This window comes from Mustela nigripes, chromosome 4 (genome assembly GCF_022355385.1).
Source record: "Mustela nigripes isolate SB6536 chromosome 4, MUSNIG.SB6536, whole genome shotgun sequence".
Taxonomy (NCBI): Eukaryota; Metazoa; Chordata; class Mammalia; order Carnivora; family Mustelidae; genus Mustela; species Mustela nigripes.
Window position 1 is genome coordinate 181,438,156 of NC_081560.1, and position 20,377 is coordinate 181,458,532.

General features: G+C 47.0%; 1 protein-coding gene across 4 annotated transcripts in view; it reads left to right on the forward strand.

The window, feature by feature from the left end:
* The first annotated feature begins 5,468 nt into the window (after positions 1 to 5,468).
* Positions 5,469 to 20,377, forward strand: part of PLPP4 (phospholipid phosphatase 4) — a 120,311-nt gene continuing 105,402 nt past the window's right edge. The window contains exon 1 of one of the 4 annotated variants that reach the window (XM_059395944.1): positions 5,469 to 5,633. In XM_059395944.1, the coding sequence (XP_059251927.1) occupies positions 5,611 to 5,633 (23 nt within the window). In that variant the 5' untranslated portion in view covers positions 5,469 to 5,610. Of the gene's footprint in view, positions 5,634 to 6,230; positions 6,430 to 20,377 lie in introns of those variants that run through there. The other 3 variants (XM_059395943.1, XM_059395945.1, XM_059395947.1) reach the window with 3 other exon arrangements.

The following is a 20,377-nucleotide window of genomic DNA, read 5'->3' on the forward strand; positions in this document are numbered from 1 at the left end:
TGCCAGGGCCCAGTTTTGCGTGTTCTAGAAGCTCTTATAAATGGAATCATATGGTATGCTCTCTTTCATGTCTGGTTTCTTTTGCTCAAAATTATGCCTTTGAGATTGATTCCTGTATTTGCATGTATCAGTAGCTCCTTCATTTTTATCAGTGAATAATGAGTATTCCATTGCGTGAACACACCGTAATTTATCCATTCTCTTGCTAATGAGCAGGTGCGTTGTTCTCAGTGTTTGGTTAGAGTGAGTCAATCTGCTATGAACATTTGTGCACATCCCTTGGGCTTGGCTAGCACAGAGCAGGACCCCGAAGAGATGGGTGGGGAAATGAAAAGAATCAAGGGGAGCCCACGCAAATCGCCACTTCTCGACAAAGCCGCCAAGGCCATCCATTGTGCAAAGATAGTATTCTTTCCAAGTGAGGAGGGAGCCACTGAACGTCCTAAGGGGAAGAGGAACCTCAGCTCTACTTCATGGCATGTGCAAAAAATTAATTCAAGGCAGAATATAGACCTAAATATAAAAGCTAATATCACAAAGCTTCTAGAAGAGAACATAGGAGAAAATCTTCACAGATGTGGAGTAGGCAGAGATGTCTTGGGACACAAAAGTAACAACCATAAAAGAGGAAATCCATAAATTGGGCTCCATCATGATTACTAATATGTGCTTTGCAGAAGGTACTGTTAAGAAAATGCAAAGTTAAGGCACAGATGGAGAGAATATATTTGTAAGGGCGTAACTAACAGGGGACTAATGTTCAGAATATATTGAAAGTTGCTTCACATCAATAACCACAAGTGGAAACCCAATTTTAAAAAATTGGCAAAAGATGTGCATAGGTTCTTCCCCAAAGAAGATGGCAGAATGGTGCAAACATGCATGGGAAGGTGTTCAACATTACTCGCTATCACAGAAACACAAATCAAAAACACAAGACGATGTCAACCAAGATGCAGCTGGATGTCATCAAAGGGGCGTGACTATGAAGGACAGACTGGAGTTCTGGTCCTGCCCCTGGCCCTGACCCTGACTCCCCGGGTGGAAGCAAGGGAGCAGAACCAACTCTGTCCTAGGTGTTTAGGCTTCTTGATCTTCAATTTGTTTTTTGCATTAATATCCCAGGATCCCAGTTTGTGCCACAGCATCTTTGTCAGCGAGAATCCTGCAGGGGGATCGCACACAGAGGGTTGTCTTTGGATGAAGTAAAGGCAGTGATATCCTGACTTTTCACATGATGAATTTGAAAATAACGGACAAAATCCTGCTAGGAAAGAAACTTCTTAACTTAAAAACTTCTAAGAAGTAAAGGAATATTTTTTCCTCTGAAAACATCATTAATTCATACATTTTTCTCCTTAGACGGAATTACAACTAGTCTAAAGACATGAGGGGTTAAATCATTTTCAGTGTGCTTTATATCTTTCCTGGAAGCAGGAAAGTTTTCTTTCATTAGGTAGAATTTGGCTTAATACACTTCAGTGTTAAATCTATAGAGCTAAATCCTCAAAGGTCTTATAAATATTACGACTTGAAAAGGTGAAGGAACTGAGAATATTTAGTTTGGCAAAGAGAAGCTTCTCTGTCTCTTTTTACCTTTCTCTGTCTCTCCTCTCATTCACCCCACCCCATCTCTGGGTCTCCATCTCTCTTTCCAGTTGTAGAATAATTAAAGGGCTGTTGTAATGTAAAGGAATAGGCGTTAAATTCACTCCATGTGGTCCATAAACCACCATTTGGACCTATGGATATAGGCTGTTTCTCCTTCAACAAACAATACCAGATCTCTCCAGAAATGGAATGAGTGGTGAGTGAGTTCTACATCCCTGGAGGTGTTCAAGAAGACAGATACTTAGTAACTCTTAAGGAAGACGTTCATGGACCAGGTTGAACTTGATTACCTCTCCTGAAATTCTTCCTGGCTCCTTGGTGTTTTAGGCACGTCAGCAAGTCTGTACCAGGCAGCCACAGTGGAAAGCCCAGATCTGTGGGTCTCCAAAGCTGAGGGTCACCGTGCTGGCTGCCCGAGCCATGTCACACTCTTAGAGCGGTTAGGTAGCTGTCATTGAGATACAAAGTGTAACTTATGGAAATGAGGTTATAAGACATTGTTGCAAAGTTGTGTTCTCCAAAGGTGGTTTTGGATTTTGGAAATAGCTGAAAGTCTGGCCAATATGGGATTATCATACTGCATGATACCATTTGAGGATTAAGCAAATATCCAAGAGCAGAAGCAGGGTTATGGAGGGATGACGGGGACTTTCTTGACATGCTCAGAAGCTCAATATAAAACATGAGAGCTTTCCCCAGAGTGGCACTTTGAAAATGTATGTGGTCACAAAAGCATTGGGGGTGGGGGGTAGGGGCAGAAGCAGTGGTCATTTGAGTGTTTACATCCTGATGTGATTTTTCAAAGATCAGGCTCAGGCATGACAGTTATGGTCCTCACTATGTCTAGGCAACAGATAGACATGTTCATGTTATTTCTTATGATCGAGTGAGACTCTAAGACTGCTTGAATCTCCGAGAGTGCTGGAAGCTCTTATCCAGGGTACATCACATTCCATGGGAGTCCTAGGAAGACCCAGCAGGAGCTGCTAAGCTGATACCCGGCTGCTTTGGCTGGATTGCTCTATTATCTGACCTGCTTTCGTTTCTTCTCTCCCTTGTCAGTTCATTTATCTGCTGGGGTGGCAACATGGCACTTCTGGAGAGCTCTAGTATTTAGCATGCAGCCACAGCTGTATGGCTGCTGGAGCCAACCACCTCCAAACCCATGGAAGTGGCTGCCTGCTCTGTGGGATGTGGGACACCAAGAATGTCATCGTCAGTCACGTTTCACTGGAGAGAGAACTTGCCTGCCCTTTAAGAATGGCCTTCCTTAAATGATAAATTCTTCCATGAGGCATAGCCCACCATGTGTACGGATCCCGGCTTATATATTGAAGAAGGCTAGAGCTTTCCCTTGAAGCCAGCTTTGGTAAATGAAAAAGGAGATCCTTGGGGCAGATGACAGAGCTGCTGATGGGAGTACGGAAGGAGCGGGGGAAGAGATTGGGTGGCAGAGGACAAGCCTCGGGTGACATCAGGGCTTTGATTAAAGGCAGTCCTGCAAATCTGTATTGACAAAGGCAGGCGTACCCAGGATAACTCATTCGCTAGTGCAAGATCCTGGGCGTAGATGGGAACTCATGGGGCATGTGAGTGGTCTTCAGTCTGCCTGTGTCTGGCATGGAAGGGGGCGTGCTGGCCATTGTTGCTTTGCTCCACATCAATTTCCCTACTCCAAAGTATCAGTCCCTGCGTGTTGCCCGCCTGTTCCATTCCAGCTCAGGGGCTTAGTGTGAAGTTTCTACTCCTAGCTTTGGGATCGAGCCCGTGACTCAGACTTGAAACCATCCCTCCATCATGATTCCCTGGCCACTGTGATTGCTTCAGGTGGGGCGGTGCCAATGACCGTTGGTGACACTTTTGCTGGGAGCGCTGGGGTCAAGGTCAAGGTCGTTCCCACCAGATTTGATCCTGAGAGCATGTAACACTGGGATTCTTACAGCCAACTTGAAACTACCAACTACCTAGGAACCTGCGATGGAAGCCAGTACAGTGCGGCTGGAACAGACAGGTGGGAAGAACCAATAGAAAAGAGTCAGGCATCAGATAGGAGGCTGAACTGCTCACCTCTTTAGATGTGTGTGTTTCAAAGTCACTTCTTTTTTTTTTTTTTTTTTTAAGATTTTATTTGTTTATTTGACACAGAGAGATATCACAAGTAGGCAGAGAGGCAGGCAGAGAGACAGAGAGGGGGAAGCAGGCTCCCAGCCGACCAAAGAGCCTGATGCAGGACTTGATCCCAGGACCCTGAGATCATGACCTGAGCTGAAGGCAGAGGCTTAACCCACTGAGCCACCCAGATGCCCTCAAAGTCACTTCTTAATGACTACAGCAGTGAGATCACTTGCCCTTTCAAACTCCCTCTGTAGGCGTCTCAAATACAAACACAAATGATAAAGAGAATGTGGCACAATGATTCGAATTCTGTGATCTTGGTGATGGACTCCGGTGAGCAGCACACTGCCACTAACTCTGCACCATGAGCCTACCCTCACTTTGCCCCTCTGCTCCTCCAGGGAGGGGAACTGACTGTGCCCTCCAAACTCCTTCCAACCTTCTGCACCTACACTCTTGCCCTCACCCAGGATCTCCTCCTTTAGTGTTATCCTACTCTGCTTATAAGAACCAGCTGTCCTCTACAAGGCTAGGTCCCTGACTGTCTCAGACCAAAGGAATGACTCTTAACTTCTGACCTCTGAGTGATCCAGTTTTCTGAAGCACTACTTTGGACTTGGTAAGACTGGTTTGCATAGTTCCTTGGCATTTCTTCATGACTCTTTGGCTCCCGATCTTCTTGAGGAGGATAGGGATTATGATTTTTAGCACCTAGCACTCAGCATTGCACCAGCTGCACTTGGCTGATGTTTAATAACATGGACTCTTGTTAGTATCCTCTCCTGGAGCATGGCTACCTGCCAGTTTCGTTCTGGGTCATCAGAGTTTACTGGGTTGACTAGGGCATCTCCTACATCATTTTGCCAACCGATGGGATTCCAATTGTATCCAGGACGTTGCCGGGCCCAAGACACAGAGGAGACAGGACCGCACCTCCTCCCTCCAAGTTCTTCTCACTCCCCCCATACCCAATACCTCAGATGAGGCATATAGTGCATTCATTCATTTATTCACTGAAGACTCACCAAGAACAGTGTGCCAGGCCTTGGGTATCCAGTGATGGGCAAATCAGATGCAGTTCCTGCCTGTGGTCTTGATATGAAGTCCCCTCCACACAGAACTGGGATTGCTTTTCCTCTGCCTGTTTCTCTGTCCCTAGACCCTGAGATGTCTGGGCTTAGGTACTTGCTTGGGTCTGTCATCCCCTTGGAAGTAGGGTGTGTCTGTCCTTTGCTGATGCAAGAACCCTCCTTGGAAGGTCTTCTTTCTCCCTACCTATTCCCCCTTTTGTGCAAGACTGAGATACGGCTCCTCATTCCCAGGGACTACCCTCTAATCCATTTCTCCTGCTCACAAATTCCTGGCTAGGTCTCTCCTAAAACCCATGAAATCTGGTCTCCCCAGGGACAAATTAATGGTTAGTTTGAACTTTGCATCTTGAGTGTCCATTTGGTTTAAATTAGTAAACCTAAGGAAATACACTTAATCATGACAGGTGATGGGAAAATAAAGCCAAATTCCCTCTGGGCTCTGGCTTGAGGCAGTGACTCCCAGGCCACCAGCCAGGGGTGATGGTCTGGCCTTTGACTATGAACCCCAAGGATAACGCTCCGGGTCTAACCTGCAGCCTCAGCTGCCTCAGGTGCTCAGGACTGAATGCTGTGTCAGCGACCAGCGACCCGGATGGCCTGTCACGGGCAGGGATTGTGCCAGTCTCTTTTTTTGATTTTCACAGCGCAGCGGCCCAAAGATGCTGAGGGTGGGGGTCGGAAGAACTGGTCCCAGGGGCTGCCTGGTGCTGGTGGCTTGGCGAGGAGCCAGGCTCACCTTTGTCCCCAATCCGTGTGCCAGGGCGTGGAGCCTGGCTGGCAGTTCTGAGGCAAAATGAAGCTGCAAGTCTTCTCAGGGTAACTTCCTAGGGAAGGGGGGAAAAAAACGAATTTCAGGTCGGAAAGGAGTAGGGAGAGCAAAAAGCGGGAGGGAGGGAGCTCTGTTCAGCAGGGTGCCGGGGCTTCCTGGGCCGGAGTCCCCTAGCGCGCCTCTCCCATCTGCCCACGTGCGGGCGGTAGCCGGGAGCCCGGGGCCGGAGAGCGGGAGTCGGAAGCCGAGCCCGGAGCCGCAGAGCAGCCGCAGGCGGGGACCCAGCGAGCGCGCTGCCCCGGGAGCCGAGCGCAGGGGCCGCCCACTGGCGGGGGAGCCGGGGAGCGCGCAGGGGAGGCGGCGGCCGCCGCGGAGGCAGCGGGGCTTCCCCGGGCTTCCCCTCCCATCCCCCGGCCGCGGGCGCACGGCTCGGACCAGGGCGCGGAGGCGGCGCTCGGCGCCAGGGCGCGGGGAGTCCCCAGGGCGCCCCCAGCTCGGCGCCGGGCTGCGGGGCGGGGAGCGGCGGACGCGGCGTCCGCGGCGTCCGCGAGCCCCGGGGCCCGCAGCGGCTGGTGGTTTGGGCTGAGCCCTCCCCAGCGCCCGCCCGCCCCCGCCCGACGCCCGCCCGCCCCCGCCCGGCGCCCGCCTCCCGCCTCCCGTCCCCGCCCGCGGCCTGGAGCGCGCCTCCCTCGCCGCCCGGGGTCTGGCGAGCCCGCGCCGGTCGAGCTGCGAGAGCCGCCGAGAGCACCACCGCCGCCGCCGCCCCGGGAGCTGCTCCGGCCGCACCATGCGGGAGCTGGCCATCGAGATCGGGGTCCGAGCCCTGCTCTTCGGGGTCTTCGTGTAAGTAGTGGCGCGCCGCGGGCGGGAGCGCGCGGGCGCGGGGACCCACGGACCGAGCATCTCTGCGCCCCAACTTTGTTTGCGCCACCGCGTCCCCTCGGGGCCTGGATTCGAGGGGTCCTCCCCGCCCAGTGCCGGTATGTGTCCTACGGGACCCTCATGATCCCCTTTCTGGGATCCGGGCCGCGGAGGGACCCGAGTAAGCCGGGCTAAGACACGCTCCCGCCACCCCCACCGCGCCAGGGAGCGGGACCGGCCGCCGCTCGGTCTCCTCGCCGGCGCCGGTCGCGGGCTGCGCACCAGCTGCCCGGGGAATCGGGGCTGCTCCCCTGGAAGCGGGCGCGCAACCCCGCTCGCGCCCTCGGGAAGTTTCTCCTTGGGTGCGATCTTCGGAGCCCGACGTTTGCAGTCCTTCCTCCTGGCCCTTCTTCTAGAGCCCCTCGCCGTGCCCGGGGTCGGGCTCCGCCTCCTAACCTGTGCCTGGCTTTGGTGCCCCAGGGTTCAGGTGAGCGTTTTCCAAGGAGACGTTTGCGGTAGTTCTCCGGCTGGAAAACTGTTGCTGCGGGGGCTCCGGAAGTCGGGGGCCGCAGCCCGAGCCACCGGCTCCCTACGCCCTGAGCTCAGTGCGGAGCCGTTGTCCGCTTCGGGTGCAGGCGGGGGCTCTTGGGGACAGCAGCAAGATGCCCCTCCTGTCTCCGAGCGGCTGGTACCTGGAAATAGCGATCTTGGAAAGAGGAGGGGGCCCTGGCACAGACTCTTTCAGAGATGTCTGAACCCCAGGGCGCCCCAGGGACCCGCTACCCACTGGCCTCCCGGGCCCAAGCGGCTGGGAGCGGTCGTGTCTCTGCCTTTCAGCTGCAAACCCTGATCACGCCTCATCAGCTCAGACCCACTCCACAGTCCCTTTGATCTCTTGTGACAGAGGGGCCGCACCTGCACTTGACCCTCCATTAGCTGGTCAGGTTCTCTTTTCCCATCTGCCCATGGTTGTTTTCTGACAGCGCTGTAAATATTAAAGTTGCATGAACTTTCTGGACTCGCTGTCTTCTTTTGAAAAGCCCAGGCAGCGGTTCCAAACAGGAGGCCCCTCTCTGGATTCCTGCCCCAATCTGGAGTCATTGATGGCAGGTGGGAGGCTGTGAGTTGACTTCTGTTCCTGCAGCCCAGGGTATACACATGGAAAGAAAGACCCTTTCTTGCATGTTTTCCTTTCCTAGGGATCAAATTCATCCAGAGTATTTATTCACAGCATCATAAAGGATGGTGAGTTCCCCCAGATGCGGACAGGCCCCCTCTCCCAGCTTCTGACCAAACACTGCTGTTATTCAGTGGGAAAAAGGAATGAGAATTTCAGTTGGGTATTGATGCAGTTGGGAAAACAACAACAAAACAAAACAAAAAACACTTTTCCCTTCTCCTCGATTTTTCTACCTTTGGAATAGATATTAAAACTAGTGATAGCGTGTGATCAGATGGGGACAGTTTCCAGTTGGCAGCTAGGCTAAATCCCATTAAATTATTATATGATAGAAATGATAAAACAGTGTTCTGTACACGGTAGGATTTAGCATTTATTTGGGGAGTGTGTGTGTGAGTGATGCTAAAATAAAGTGAGGTAGGCTTGCAGGTTGCCTGGTTTGATTGTTGCTGGGAATTATCAGATTAAAAAAAGACACGATGGTGTGCAAATATTTATATTGTTTATAGATTTCCCTTCACATATTCCCAAAAACATTCATGAGCTGTTTACAAATAGATGATGGTCTGTGTCGTGGATTTGAAGATGTGATAATTATTGTTTTACATGCTTTTTGCTTCCTCAAAGAATGTTATGTAAAAATCAGGCAGGCAGTTTATATTCTTTTTTCCAAACTTCCCCTTTTATTAATTAATGGGGGATCTGCTCTCACCCAAAGGGAAAAACCTGGGCATTGATGGCGTTTTTGGATGATTCCCTGACTTCATATCAATTGGGCATATTAACAGTGTGTCCAACGTGTGGCTCTTTGACCTGCGAAGACCAGCTGTGGTGTCCGTGGGAGACTCCCTGGGTGGGTGGGAATCTTGGATGTTTAGATGCTGTTATCATCGAGTCGATAGCCACCGTCGAAGGACAGACTGGACGCTCACAGATACAGATGACCCTTTGTTTTCTTAGATAAGCTCTGGTGAGATGACAGAGGCTGACTTTTGGAGGAAGTTTTATTGTTCCTTTTGCCAGTGCTGGTCTGATGGCAAGATTCCAAGGTTTGTACCCAACTCCGCTCGTGAAGGTGGAGATCTCGGTAGCAGGCCCTCACCTGAGTAGGTGGAAAAATTTCTGGGCAAGCTGCATCTACTTTCGCTGCTGCTGAGAAATTCATTATCTGCTCCTGCTTGGCGTAGGTCCCCTATTTCTCAGGTTAAGAGAATCATCTTTTGGGGGAAAGATACCTTGCTTCTCTGCTAACTCGTGCCTCTGGGGGAATAGCACCTGTGCACACAATTGTTCTTGGATTATATTTGCTCTGAGTGAGAGCAGGATCCCACCAGCTGATGCCCACCTGCTCCTAGGAGTGCAAAGTTAGCTCTAATGAAATGCAGCTTTGGACCCTTGGGTTGTAGGTTATATGTTATATGGCTATATGCTTTTTCTTTTTCCTTAGGGAACCAGTTCTCTGTCTCTAGACCAGGTGTAGTGCTGAGGTTCGGTGATTCAGGGTCCCAAGAGAATGCTCTCCAGGAAAACCCCATAGATCATCCAAGAGGTGCACACTGCCTTTTGGGCAGCCCTGCCTAAGAAATTCATGCCACTGGAAGAAAACTAGGAACGGGTACTGCAAAGCAGGGCTGGCACATAAAGCTTAACCTAACAGGAAATAAATTGGTTAGAGGACCCCAGTGTTTAGGAAAAATCAAAGTATAACGTAGCTTTGAGGCTGCATTTAGTGCTCGGAAGCTGGCGTGGAGACCCCTTTGCTCTTTCTTGTGGACCGTGGGCGGAGTAGCCAGCAGGAGCTCCAGGGGGCTGCCTCTGTCCTGCTGCCACCCAAGACTCCAGCAGAGATCCTGGGAGCTTTGGTGGACATGTGAAGCCGGCCCGGGACCTTGCTGAGGCAGCACGGTGTGGATCCGAGGAGGTCAGCCAGCCGCCCCGCAGGCAGGTGCCCTAGGACTGGAGTATATTACCTCCCCCCACTGCCCTCACTGGCACGTAAGTGCTGTTTATTGAAGACTTAGTATGTGCCAGGCTGTCATGAAGCCAGTCACACGTATCACCGAAGCCTTGTACATGCCCGATGGAAGGGTACATTGGCAGCTGTGCTCATGCATGCAGAGGTCGAAGCGCAGACTGAGGACCCGCCCCGGGCACAGAGCTAAGAAGGGCAGCTCTGAGATCTAAAGGTGCTCCTTCTGTGTCATCGGGACACTCCATGACCTCACTCTACTGCTCCAGAAAAAATAACTGCCCGTGAGGGGCACTCGGGTTTACTGTGCAAAAGGCGTTCTGTGGGATTTCTCTGGTCTCACTGCGCTTGAGATGTTCTCCCCACTTTACAGGTAAACCAACGTTTACAAAGGGTAGGTAGCTTGGCCGAAGAGACTCAGTGGCAGGAAGTGTAGTCTGGGTCTGAACAGGCGGTCGGCCCCGTGTCCCTGGGCTGCTGGCCACTGTTAGGGAGTGGGTCCAGCACCAGGCTTCCGGGACTAGAGCAAAGGGGACCGCATTCTAGAAGCCGTCTCCTTCTACAACCCTTTGTCTCCGGGGAAGCAAATGAATGCCCTGGAATGATGTGTGGAAAGGGCTGTCACTCTGGTTCTCACATTGGAGTCTCAGGGCAACATTTCAAAGGGAGGTGGTGGTGGTGAAAGTTCCCGTTCCCTAAGAGTTAACAGATTTTGAAAGGTCTTCCTTAGGTCTCTGGAGCCCAGCGGGCGAGATGTGGAGAGAAAATTGCAAGTCAGAGCCTAAATGGAAGGCTTTAGAACCGATAGTAGACCAGTAGGCTTGTGTACCTGTTGGCCTTTGGCTCCAGGACATCAGTCTGTCTGGAAAACCCTTTGATTCTAGCACTGCAGAATGGGCTCTGGAAACATGAGAAATGCTGCATCAGAAATGCAGTCGGAGGGGGAAGGTGGCCTACCTCTTTCACCCGTGCATCTGTGTTTCCTGCGGTCCTCAGTCCTGCCCTCTTCCTCCCCTTTGGGGTTCCGGGTGACTCCCCGGCTGGGATGTCCCTCTTGGAGCTATGGGTCTGCTTGGGACACTGGGTTGCTCAGGGAATGAGCGGCGTTTGCCTCAATTCAGATCGGTCCTGCATCCTTCTTGGAACCCTTCATGGGTTGGGGGCCTGTGCCGGGGGCTGGGGATATTTGAAGAAGGAACACTGGGGGTGGGGCGCCTCCCCAGAGCTCACGGTTTGGTCAGGTGAGCACAGAGTGGGCCGCTGTTTGCTCTCTTCCCTGCTGTCATCACTGGCTTTGAAAGTTTTGCCTTCAGACATTTTTCTGGGGGCGGGCACTTGTGCTGGTTATTTTCTTCCCCTTGGTTGGTACACTTCCGTTGGTTGGATTCGAACAGACCCAGGGAAACCTGGCACTTCCGCTGGTCCAGGCGGTTTGTTTGAGGGCACTGGCTGTCAGGTAGGTTTTTGGAGTATTGGCAGAAGGGAGCACACTTTCATTATTACCCCTCAGAGTCCCGTCTGGGGCTGTAGGCCGGGGACGGCTGTGGTCGTAGGACAAAGTGCTCAGTTTATGGAGAGGGAGGGAGTAATGAGTCCCGGGAGGGAGAGGTGGAGGAGGCGGGGGCCAGGGAAGGCTCCCCAGAGCTGGCATCCCACCGAGTCTTGAGCATCGAGTGGCAGGTGTGGAGGGCCTGGCCCGAGGACATCCCTGCGGACAGTGTGTCCGGGAGCCGAGGCTGCAGGGTTTGGAGGCGTATTTCGGGTGGGGATCAGGTCACTAGGTGTGGCCTCAGCACAGAAAGTGGGTTTGGAGGTGGTTGGTAAGAGTGGCAGGAGGAATTTAATTCAATTTAAATTTAATTAAAAAAAAAAAAGAGTAGCAGGAGGTGAGTCTGGGACGAGAATGTGGGTGCCCTGACAGGGCACCTTAGAAGGTGCCCTTAGAAGCAGTGACTGGGGAGCCCGGGGAGGTTTGAAACGAGCAAGCCTCGTGCTCAGATGCTTGCCCAGGATGGAAAGCGATAGCTCCTTTCGGTGCAGAGGCTGTTTGCTTGTGTGACAGTACCCAGCTCTGCCGCCGCCGCTGTGTCCCACTGGGGGCCTGTGTTTTCTTCTGCCTTGGGTTGTGGTCAGCCGCCTCCATGGCCGGTTCCAGACTGCTGACTGCTGGTCGGTGGGGGCTGGGACTCTACTGTTATCTTCGTTGTTTTCTTTGTACTCCCAGCCAGGCCTTCTTTGGCATGAACGTGGTTGGTGCCTCCTGAGTGCCCTCCGGATTGCACGCGATTTCTGGTGGTCATCCAGCCCTCCGAGCGATCAGCTTCAGTGCAGGGCGAGGCCTCAAGTGTGGTTTGCTGACCACCTGTGTCAGAATTGCCTGGGGCTCAGTTCCCAATTAACTGAATCAGCATTTGGGGATGGTGTCCTGGGAATCTGCATTTTTAACAGCAGCTCCTTCTGTCCATCATAATCGGGATCTCCTAACATGCAGTCTACACCCTCTTGTGGTAGGAGGGTCTCCTCTGGTTCTTTTCTCCTTTCTGGCCACACAGAAGACTACCCTTCCCAAACCCCTGCTGTAAGGTGGGACACATGTGGCACATGTGGCACATCGTACATCCTGTAGTGGCCTGTCATTGTCCCTCTCTGACAGTGGCGAGCATGGAGCTCCGTGTTGCGATGACAGAGCTGCAGCATGCGAGCTGTGGAACAGCAGCCCTGGAGAGCCATGCCCTTGGCCATGGCCTTTGTGGGATAGAAGGAGATTTCATGTTAATGACGATATGGGGGCTTGATTAGCTAATGGAAAACAAGTCTGTTCTGTCTGGCTGATATACCCGGAACAGTTTTGCTTGCTCTCTAGAAACAAAGAGTCACTGAGGCAAAGTGGGATAAGGGAAGCCCATGGACTTTGTATGTTTGGAGTTTGGCTGTGCCCAGTGATTAGCATGTTGCCTAAAATTTCTTCATGTGGGAAATGGGAACCATACTCAGCGTCAACTGGACATTGGTAGATAAGATGCTCTAAGTGCCGACAGTACTCAGAACAAAGATTAGATGCTTCTCCCCACTCCTGTGACTCTCAGGACCCATGAATGAGAGTGTTAAATGAGGGCATGTTCAGCTTAGCACAGGTGCTCAGCAAATGGTAGTTAGGACCACTGTCCTTTTATTGAGATGAATCCTTAATGTACACTGAAGAGAAATGCTATAGGCAGTTAACGATACTCAAGATTCAAATGATTTACTGCAGGATTTCTATAAAATAATAAACTTGTTTAAATATGTTTCAAGGGATTCCTTTTGCCCCCATCAGTGATGTACATGAGTTGCCATGAGCTCATTCAATGGATCGTCCCCCCCCTCCCCCACATAGAGCGGTGTGGCTGGCTCCCTGTTTAACGAAGGGGTGGCCTTAGCACTGTGCTTTCTCGTTGTTCACTTCAATCGCAGGCTGTTTACAACAGTGATTTTAGGACATTGAATCAGAAGGGGTGTTAGCAGAATTGCCTCGGGCCATGGGGAGGGAAATGCTGCATTCCTATCCTTTACTTCTGAGTCTGTGCTCATCACCCAGGGCTCTGGGAGAAGCCCGGCGCAGGGACTTTTCCATCAGACACCCTGTCCACCCCTAGTCGGTGCTGGGCTGAGTGTGCCGAGTGCCTCTCCCCTCCCTGGGGAGGCTTCTGCCTTGTCATCTGATAAATGAAGCAGCCTTCTGTTTGAAATATTATTCGCCACTGTAAAGTGAGTCTGCTGAACCCGGAATTCTGAGAATTGATGATGTTTTGCCACAGGGAGATAAATGCTTGTAGCTTGGCAAAAAAGGAGAGCATTAGTTTCATAACTTGTGGGTAAAGTTATCTCAATTAGTTATAAGGATTATGCCTTTTATGACCCACACAAGGCTCATAAAAGCTCCCTACTTTTATTTTTCTGTGATAGTGTTTTTAAATATGAAAATCATCTTAGTCATAGTTATTTCCTTAAAACATATAATCTTGGTGTTCCGTGGATGGATTAGGAGCCCTGGTTCGTGGCGAGGAGCTGGACTCACACAGAACCAGACCTGTCCGTGTGTTCTCATTGATCAGCTAAAGGCACAGAGGTATCGAGGGGCTTGGAGATGTTCGTGAGCAGGAGGCAGCTCTGCGCCCAAGGATGGCTGCATCACCAGCTTTCAGGATGACTGTGAAAAACCATCCTGCAGAGCTGAGGGATGAGTTGTTTTTCTGTCTCCACCGAAGACGAAGCAATGAGAAACAGGGTCAGAAGCCGCAGGAGCATCTAGGTTGGTTGTCAGAGAGGTAGCAGTCTGCCAGTCAGTGCTAGACGTTTCCTTTCTCCTTTACCAGCGGGTTTTAAAAACATTTCTATTCAAGCGTTAGTTTGAACCATATGCAGTTGCTGATATTTGACTGTCTTGACCTACAAAAAGAGGAATTGCATTTAGCTCAACCTAAAAATAATATACACAAGAAAAAAATGCATGATTTATAATTGCATGGCTTCCCAGAATACGCTTTACCCATCAAGCCCCATCCCCCCCCACCGGGGCGCCACCTCCCTGACTTTGAACATCATTTTTGAACTCCGTGTAAGTAGAATCATACAGTGTGACCTCTTGTGTGTGACCGTCGCGCTCAGTCTGTTTTAGAGGTTTATCGGTGTTGCACTTGTAGTTTGTTAATTCTGATCATTGTAGAGCCTTTCCTGGTATGACGGTACATCTATCTTCTTTCACTGTTTATGGGCACTTGGGTTATTTGTTGGCTTGGGTTAGCAAGCATAATGCTGCTGCTGTTTCTTGGGTGAACATACTTTATAATTTCTGTTGGGCGTATACCTAGGCGTGGAAAGGCTAGGTTATTCATTTGAGGTTTTTAACAAACTATTTGGCCTTTCTTTATCTACTTCTGACATAGGGATGTAGTCTGTATCCTGCTTTACTCTCCATCTGTCGAGCAGCTATTCTGTGAGAGTCCATGGTGGGTCTGGTGAATGACATGGGGGAGCCAAGGGCTGGGTCCCCACTTGGCAGGCGGGCGGGCAGCGTGGCTCAACAGGAGGGCTTGGGAATTATTTCCTGACTGCTGATTCTAAAGACGAACCTTAGCCTTCTCATCTGTAAAGTGGGGACAAGAGTATCACCCACCGGGATGCTGTACCGTTGAAATAATGCAATGCGTGACAGGTGTCTCCTACAAAACTGACACCTAGGAAGTATTCAAGCCAATCTCCGTCCCTTGCTCCATCTTCCTTCCTGTGGGGAGGTGGAGTTGGTGGTCAATGCAAAAAATACCCTAATACCCCAATGAAATAATAATAAGAAGAATGCAACTGGCAGCCCCACAGGAGAGCTGAGCCTTGAACTAGGATTTAGGAAGTTTCAGGGGACCATTCTAAATAATATTCCAAGAAATCATTGAGAAGAAGACATGGCCAGTACATACACATGTGGAGGTATCTTTTAACTGAGCTGTATCTCCAGCTGTAGAGGGAGGAGAGAAGACAAGCTTTATCGCTTCCTGTATATCCGCTTTGCTCTAGGCCCTTGTCACGCCTTGGATGATTTAATCTTTGCAACTTCCCAAAAGGCTATATTGTTGTCCTCATTTATAGAGTGAAGAGTTAATGCTGCTCCTATACAAAAAACTCTCACCAATCAATAAGAAAAGAGCTCTTTAAAAGAAAAATGGGCAGCAGAACTAACAGGGAACTAACAAGTATACAAATAACTAATGCGCCTTTAAAACTGTGCTTTCCATAGAAATGCAAAATACGCATCTGAAAAGAACAAAATAACATTACATATAGACTAGCACATGATTTTTATTGTGCCAGGACAAAAGAATGCACCACCATTGGAATTAGTGAGGTAGGAAACTATCTGTTGGCGTGGGAAGATACCCATACACCGTCGTTAAGTGATAAAAAGTAGGTTCCGTAAGTGTGCATAATGTTACTTTAACGTGGTAGTGTAATAAAATCAATTTGTGTTTACATCTGTAAGAGAAAAAGCTATAAAGATATACAACAAAATCTTAATGGTGGTTATTTTGTGCGGATGGGTTGTATAACATTTACTTTTTTCTTCATACTGTTTATTGTCCGCATTATTTTACAGTAAACATTTATTACTTTCATACATTATCAGAAAAATCAATATAGGAGTTTCCTGTTGTGGGGGGAGAAAGAAACTAATGAAATATCCTTCCATAGGGCACTGGGTGATCCTCTGGGGACTGCTTTAGAAATATCTGAAGTGGGAATGTGTTGAAGTCAACCTTTCTATATATTTTTTTAAAAGATTTATTTATTTGAGAGGAAGAGCACGACCAGAAGAATGGGGGGCAGAGGGGCAGAGGGAGAGGGAGAGACAGAATCTCAAGTGGACTCTGTGTTGAGCGTGGAGCCCGACCTGGGGCTCAAACTCATGGCCCTGAGATCGCAACCTAAGCTGAAATCAAGAGTTGGACATTTAGTCATCTGAGCCACCCAGGTGCCCCTCCCCCTTTCTGTATTTAACAGCAACTAAGATATCTAAAGGAAAACCAGAAAGTAAAGAGTAACATCCAGATGTACAAGACTGTGGTGAAGCAGATGGCTGCAGGCGGGATTTAAATAGACATAATTTCTTAGAAGAGTGGTGTTGCAGTGCACGGACAGCCGTGAAAGTATCCTGCCCTCTGACTTGAACTCTTAGAAAAATGTCTTGAGGCACTGAAGTAAAAATCCTCATGTATGAAGACATTCATTGCTGTAGCCCATACAAAGCACATCTCTTTGTCAAGCAAAAATAAAATAAATTAAAACTCAAATGGTCAACACTTGAAGAATAGTTTGATAAATTATGAACATAAGAGAATACTATATGCTATTTAAAATAATAATTTTGAGAATCAGAAGAAACATGGTAACATTTTACGGTGTGATCGTTGAGAGGAAAAAGTACTATATGAGAATCAATCTCAGAATCAAATCTATGGGGAATATGTTTGATTTGCACAAATATTAGGAAGGATTACACAAAAGTGCATGTGTGTGCAAATGTTTCTCCTCAGGTTCACATTTTCTTTAAATTATAAAATAGTTGTGAAAGTTGAAACAATACAAAAGCGTAAAGACCTGCTTCGCCTCTGTGCCAGTTCCATTCCCTTGACTTTTAATTTTGATTTATTTTTTTACAACTTTTTTAAAGTAACATGGGGCTCTACATGGGGCTCAAACTCATGACCCTGTGATCTACAGACTGAGCCAGCCAGATGCCCCTCCTTTCACTTTTTAAAGTCAAATTTTTAAACAGTGTGTACTCTTTTGTGTGAGTATTTTGCTTGGCACATACCTGAGATTCATTCATGTTGTGCTTTGCTGTAATTCATATATATATGTATATATTACATATTTTACTTAATATATACATACAATAAAAGTATCAGTACACATAACATAAAATAAAAACGGAATAAAAACTGAAAACACATTTTATATCTATAGTTGAAATTTTTTTACTTAGTTTACATCTACTTGAGTCTTTTTACTGGCTGTGCAGTGTTTCATCATATTAACCTATTCATGGAATTTGCAGGTGTTTTCATTTTTGCCTGCAGCACACAATGTTACGATTGTGCTTATGCTCTGTAGCACACCTGTTAAAATATCGCTGTGATAGACTTTTGCAAATGAAATTTCTTGGTCAAAGGCCATGTGTATTTTAAATTCTGCTGGACACTGCCAAATTGTCCGTCCAAAGGGATATATACACGCCTACATTCTGTTTTTCGACATCCTTGCCAATACTGGATGTTGGTAATGTATATTTATACAACATTTTTATCTTTTCACGCTGGTATTGGCTATTTTTCTTTTTTTCAATTAGGTTTTAATTTTAATTCCAGTGTAGTTATCATACAGTTTGGGTCAGGTGCACGCCATAGTACTTCAATAACTGCATACGTGACCTGGTGCTCATCATGACCCGTGCCCTCCTGACGCCCCGTCAGGTGACTACATCGCCCACTCATCTTCCCTTTGGTGACCATCAGTTTGTTCTCTATAATTCAAAATCTGTTTCTTGGTTTGTTTTTTTCTCTCTCTCTTTCCTTTGCTCATTTATTTTGTTTCTTAAATTGCACCTATGAGTGAAATAATACGGTATTTGTCTTTCTCTGACTTATTTCTATTAGCACAAGACCCTTTAGTTCTTTTCACATCGTTGCAAATGGCAAGATTTCATGCATTTTATTGCTGAAATTAGGTCCCATCATATATATATCACATCTGCTTTATCTCTTCATCTCCTGATGAACAATGGCTGAGCACTACCCTTCTGTTTACTGTCTCCGTGAACTTGGAAGTCCCTTTATCTCTGTCCTCCAGTTCCCTGTTCTTCAGACATCTGTTGCAAAACAATGTGAATATCCTTAACACTCCTGAAATGTACACTTACAAATATTAAGACAGTCAATTTTGCTATGTGTTTGTTATCACAACTAAAAAATAAATTAAAAAGAAATACGTCACAAAAAAAAAAAAAAAGAAGTTGAATGGAATATTAACAAGTATTAGCCTAAAAGAGGGGCTGCTGTGATTTCTGTGTTTTGTAATTTGTTCTGGTTTCCTGTGTGGTCATATACGTGCGCAATTTTTTGTGAATTTATACAGCTTGAACATAATAGTCTGTGTTTGGTGGTGACAGAGCTCTAAATATATTAAAGCAAGTTAACTGTACTATGCAGATCCTCTGTATTCTCACTGTACAGAATTCATTCTTCTTAATTTGGTCTTTTCTTTGTTAAGTAATCTCTACACTCAACGGGGGCCTCAAACTCATGACCCTGAGATCAAGAGTGGCATGTTCCACCCACTGAGCCAACCAGGTGCCCCTAATTTGGTCTTTTTAATGTGAAGATAAGCTACCTCTCAACCTAAGGTAGCTAGAGCATTTACATTTTGGGGGGAAATAACTAATATTTTGTCATATTGCTGCCAGCTTGTTCTATGTTTACTTTTCGTGGTACTCTTGCTCTTTCCCCCCTCATTTCTTGCTTTTGGCTGAATAGTTCAAGTTTGCTTTGCTGTCCTTTTTTTCCTTTAGTGATTTGGAGATCAGAATTCCTATATCTATCTGTCAGGTTAGTGTTCTTAAATCTTATCTCCTTCTGATGAACCTTTTAGTATTACGAAGTTTTCATCTTTGTGTTAATATTCCTTATCTCGAAGAATGCTTTATCTAATACCTGTATCTAATACCTATATATCTAATAGCTACATTATATTTCTTGAGATTAATGTCTGCACAGAATATATTTCTTATCCTTTTACTTGTAACCTGTCTGTGTTTTTTTTTTAATTTTTTATTTTTTATAAACATATATCCTGTCTGTGTTTTTAATGTATCCCTCTTATAAACAGCATTTAGTTGTACCTTTTAATTTTATTAAATATGGTTCATCTTTAATGGGAGTGGTTAAGCCACTTACATTTGATGCAATTTGATATGGTTGAGTTTAAGTTTACCAGTTTGTTGTTTGTTTCTTATTTGCCCTATCTGCTTTTTGTCTCTTTTTTCGCTTTTCTTTTAGGCTAGTACTTGTTAATATTCCATTTAACTTCTTTTTTTTTTTTTGTGACGTATTTCTTTTTAACTTTAATTTTTAGTTGTGATAACAAACACACATATATACAGCTGTCTTAATATTTGTAAGTGCACGTTTCAGGAGTGTTAAGGATATTTACGTTGTTTTGCAACAGATGTCTAGTACTTTTTTCATCTTCCAAGAATGAAATTTTTTTTTAATTTTTTATTTTTTATAAACATATATTTTTATCCCCAGGGGTACAGGTCTGTGAACTGAGAATGAAATTTTATTTCTTCTTTTGTGAATTTTGGCAGATTGTTTCGGAGAATTGGTCCACTTTACCTCGGCTATCAAATCTGTGAACATAGAGTTGTAGTTGTTCATAACATTCCTTTAGTCTCATGTTAAGTTTCCGTGGAATCTGTAGTGACATTCCCTTTTTAATTTCTGACATTACTAATTTGTGTTCTCTTTTTTTCTCAGTGAGGGTGGCTAGAGGCTTATTGATTTGATTAATTTTTTGGAATTACTTTTAGTTTCATTGATTTTCCTCTCTTGATTTCTTATTTTTGATTTCACTGATTTCTTTTTTTAATTTATTTTTTATTTATTTTCAGCATAACAGTATTCATTATTTTTGTACCACACCCAGTGCTCCATGCAATCCATGCCCTCTCTAAAACCCACCACCTGGTTCCCCCAACCTCCCAACCCCCACCACTTCAAACCCCTCAGATTGTTTTTCAGAGTCCATAGTCTCTCATGGTTCACCTCCCCTGCCAATTTCCCCCAACTCCCTTCTCCTCTCTAACTCCCCATGTCCTCCATGCTATTTGTTATGCTCCACAAATAAGTGAAACCATATGATAATTGACTCTCTCTGCTTGACTTATTTCACTCAGCATAATCTCTTCCAGTCCAGTCCGTGTTGCTACAAAAGTTGGGTATTCATCCTTTCTGATGGAGGCATAATACTCCATAGTGTATATGGACCATATCTTCCTTATCCATTCGTCCGTTGAAGGGCATCTTGGTTCTTTCCACAGTTTGGCGACCGTGGCCATTGCTGCTATAAACATTGGGGTACAGATGGCCCTTCTTTTCACTACATCTGTATCTTTGGGGTAAATACCCAGTAGTGCAATTGCAGGGTCATAGGGAAGCTCTATTTTTAATTTCTTGAGGAATCTCCACACTGTT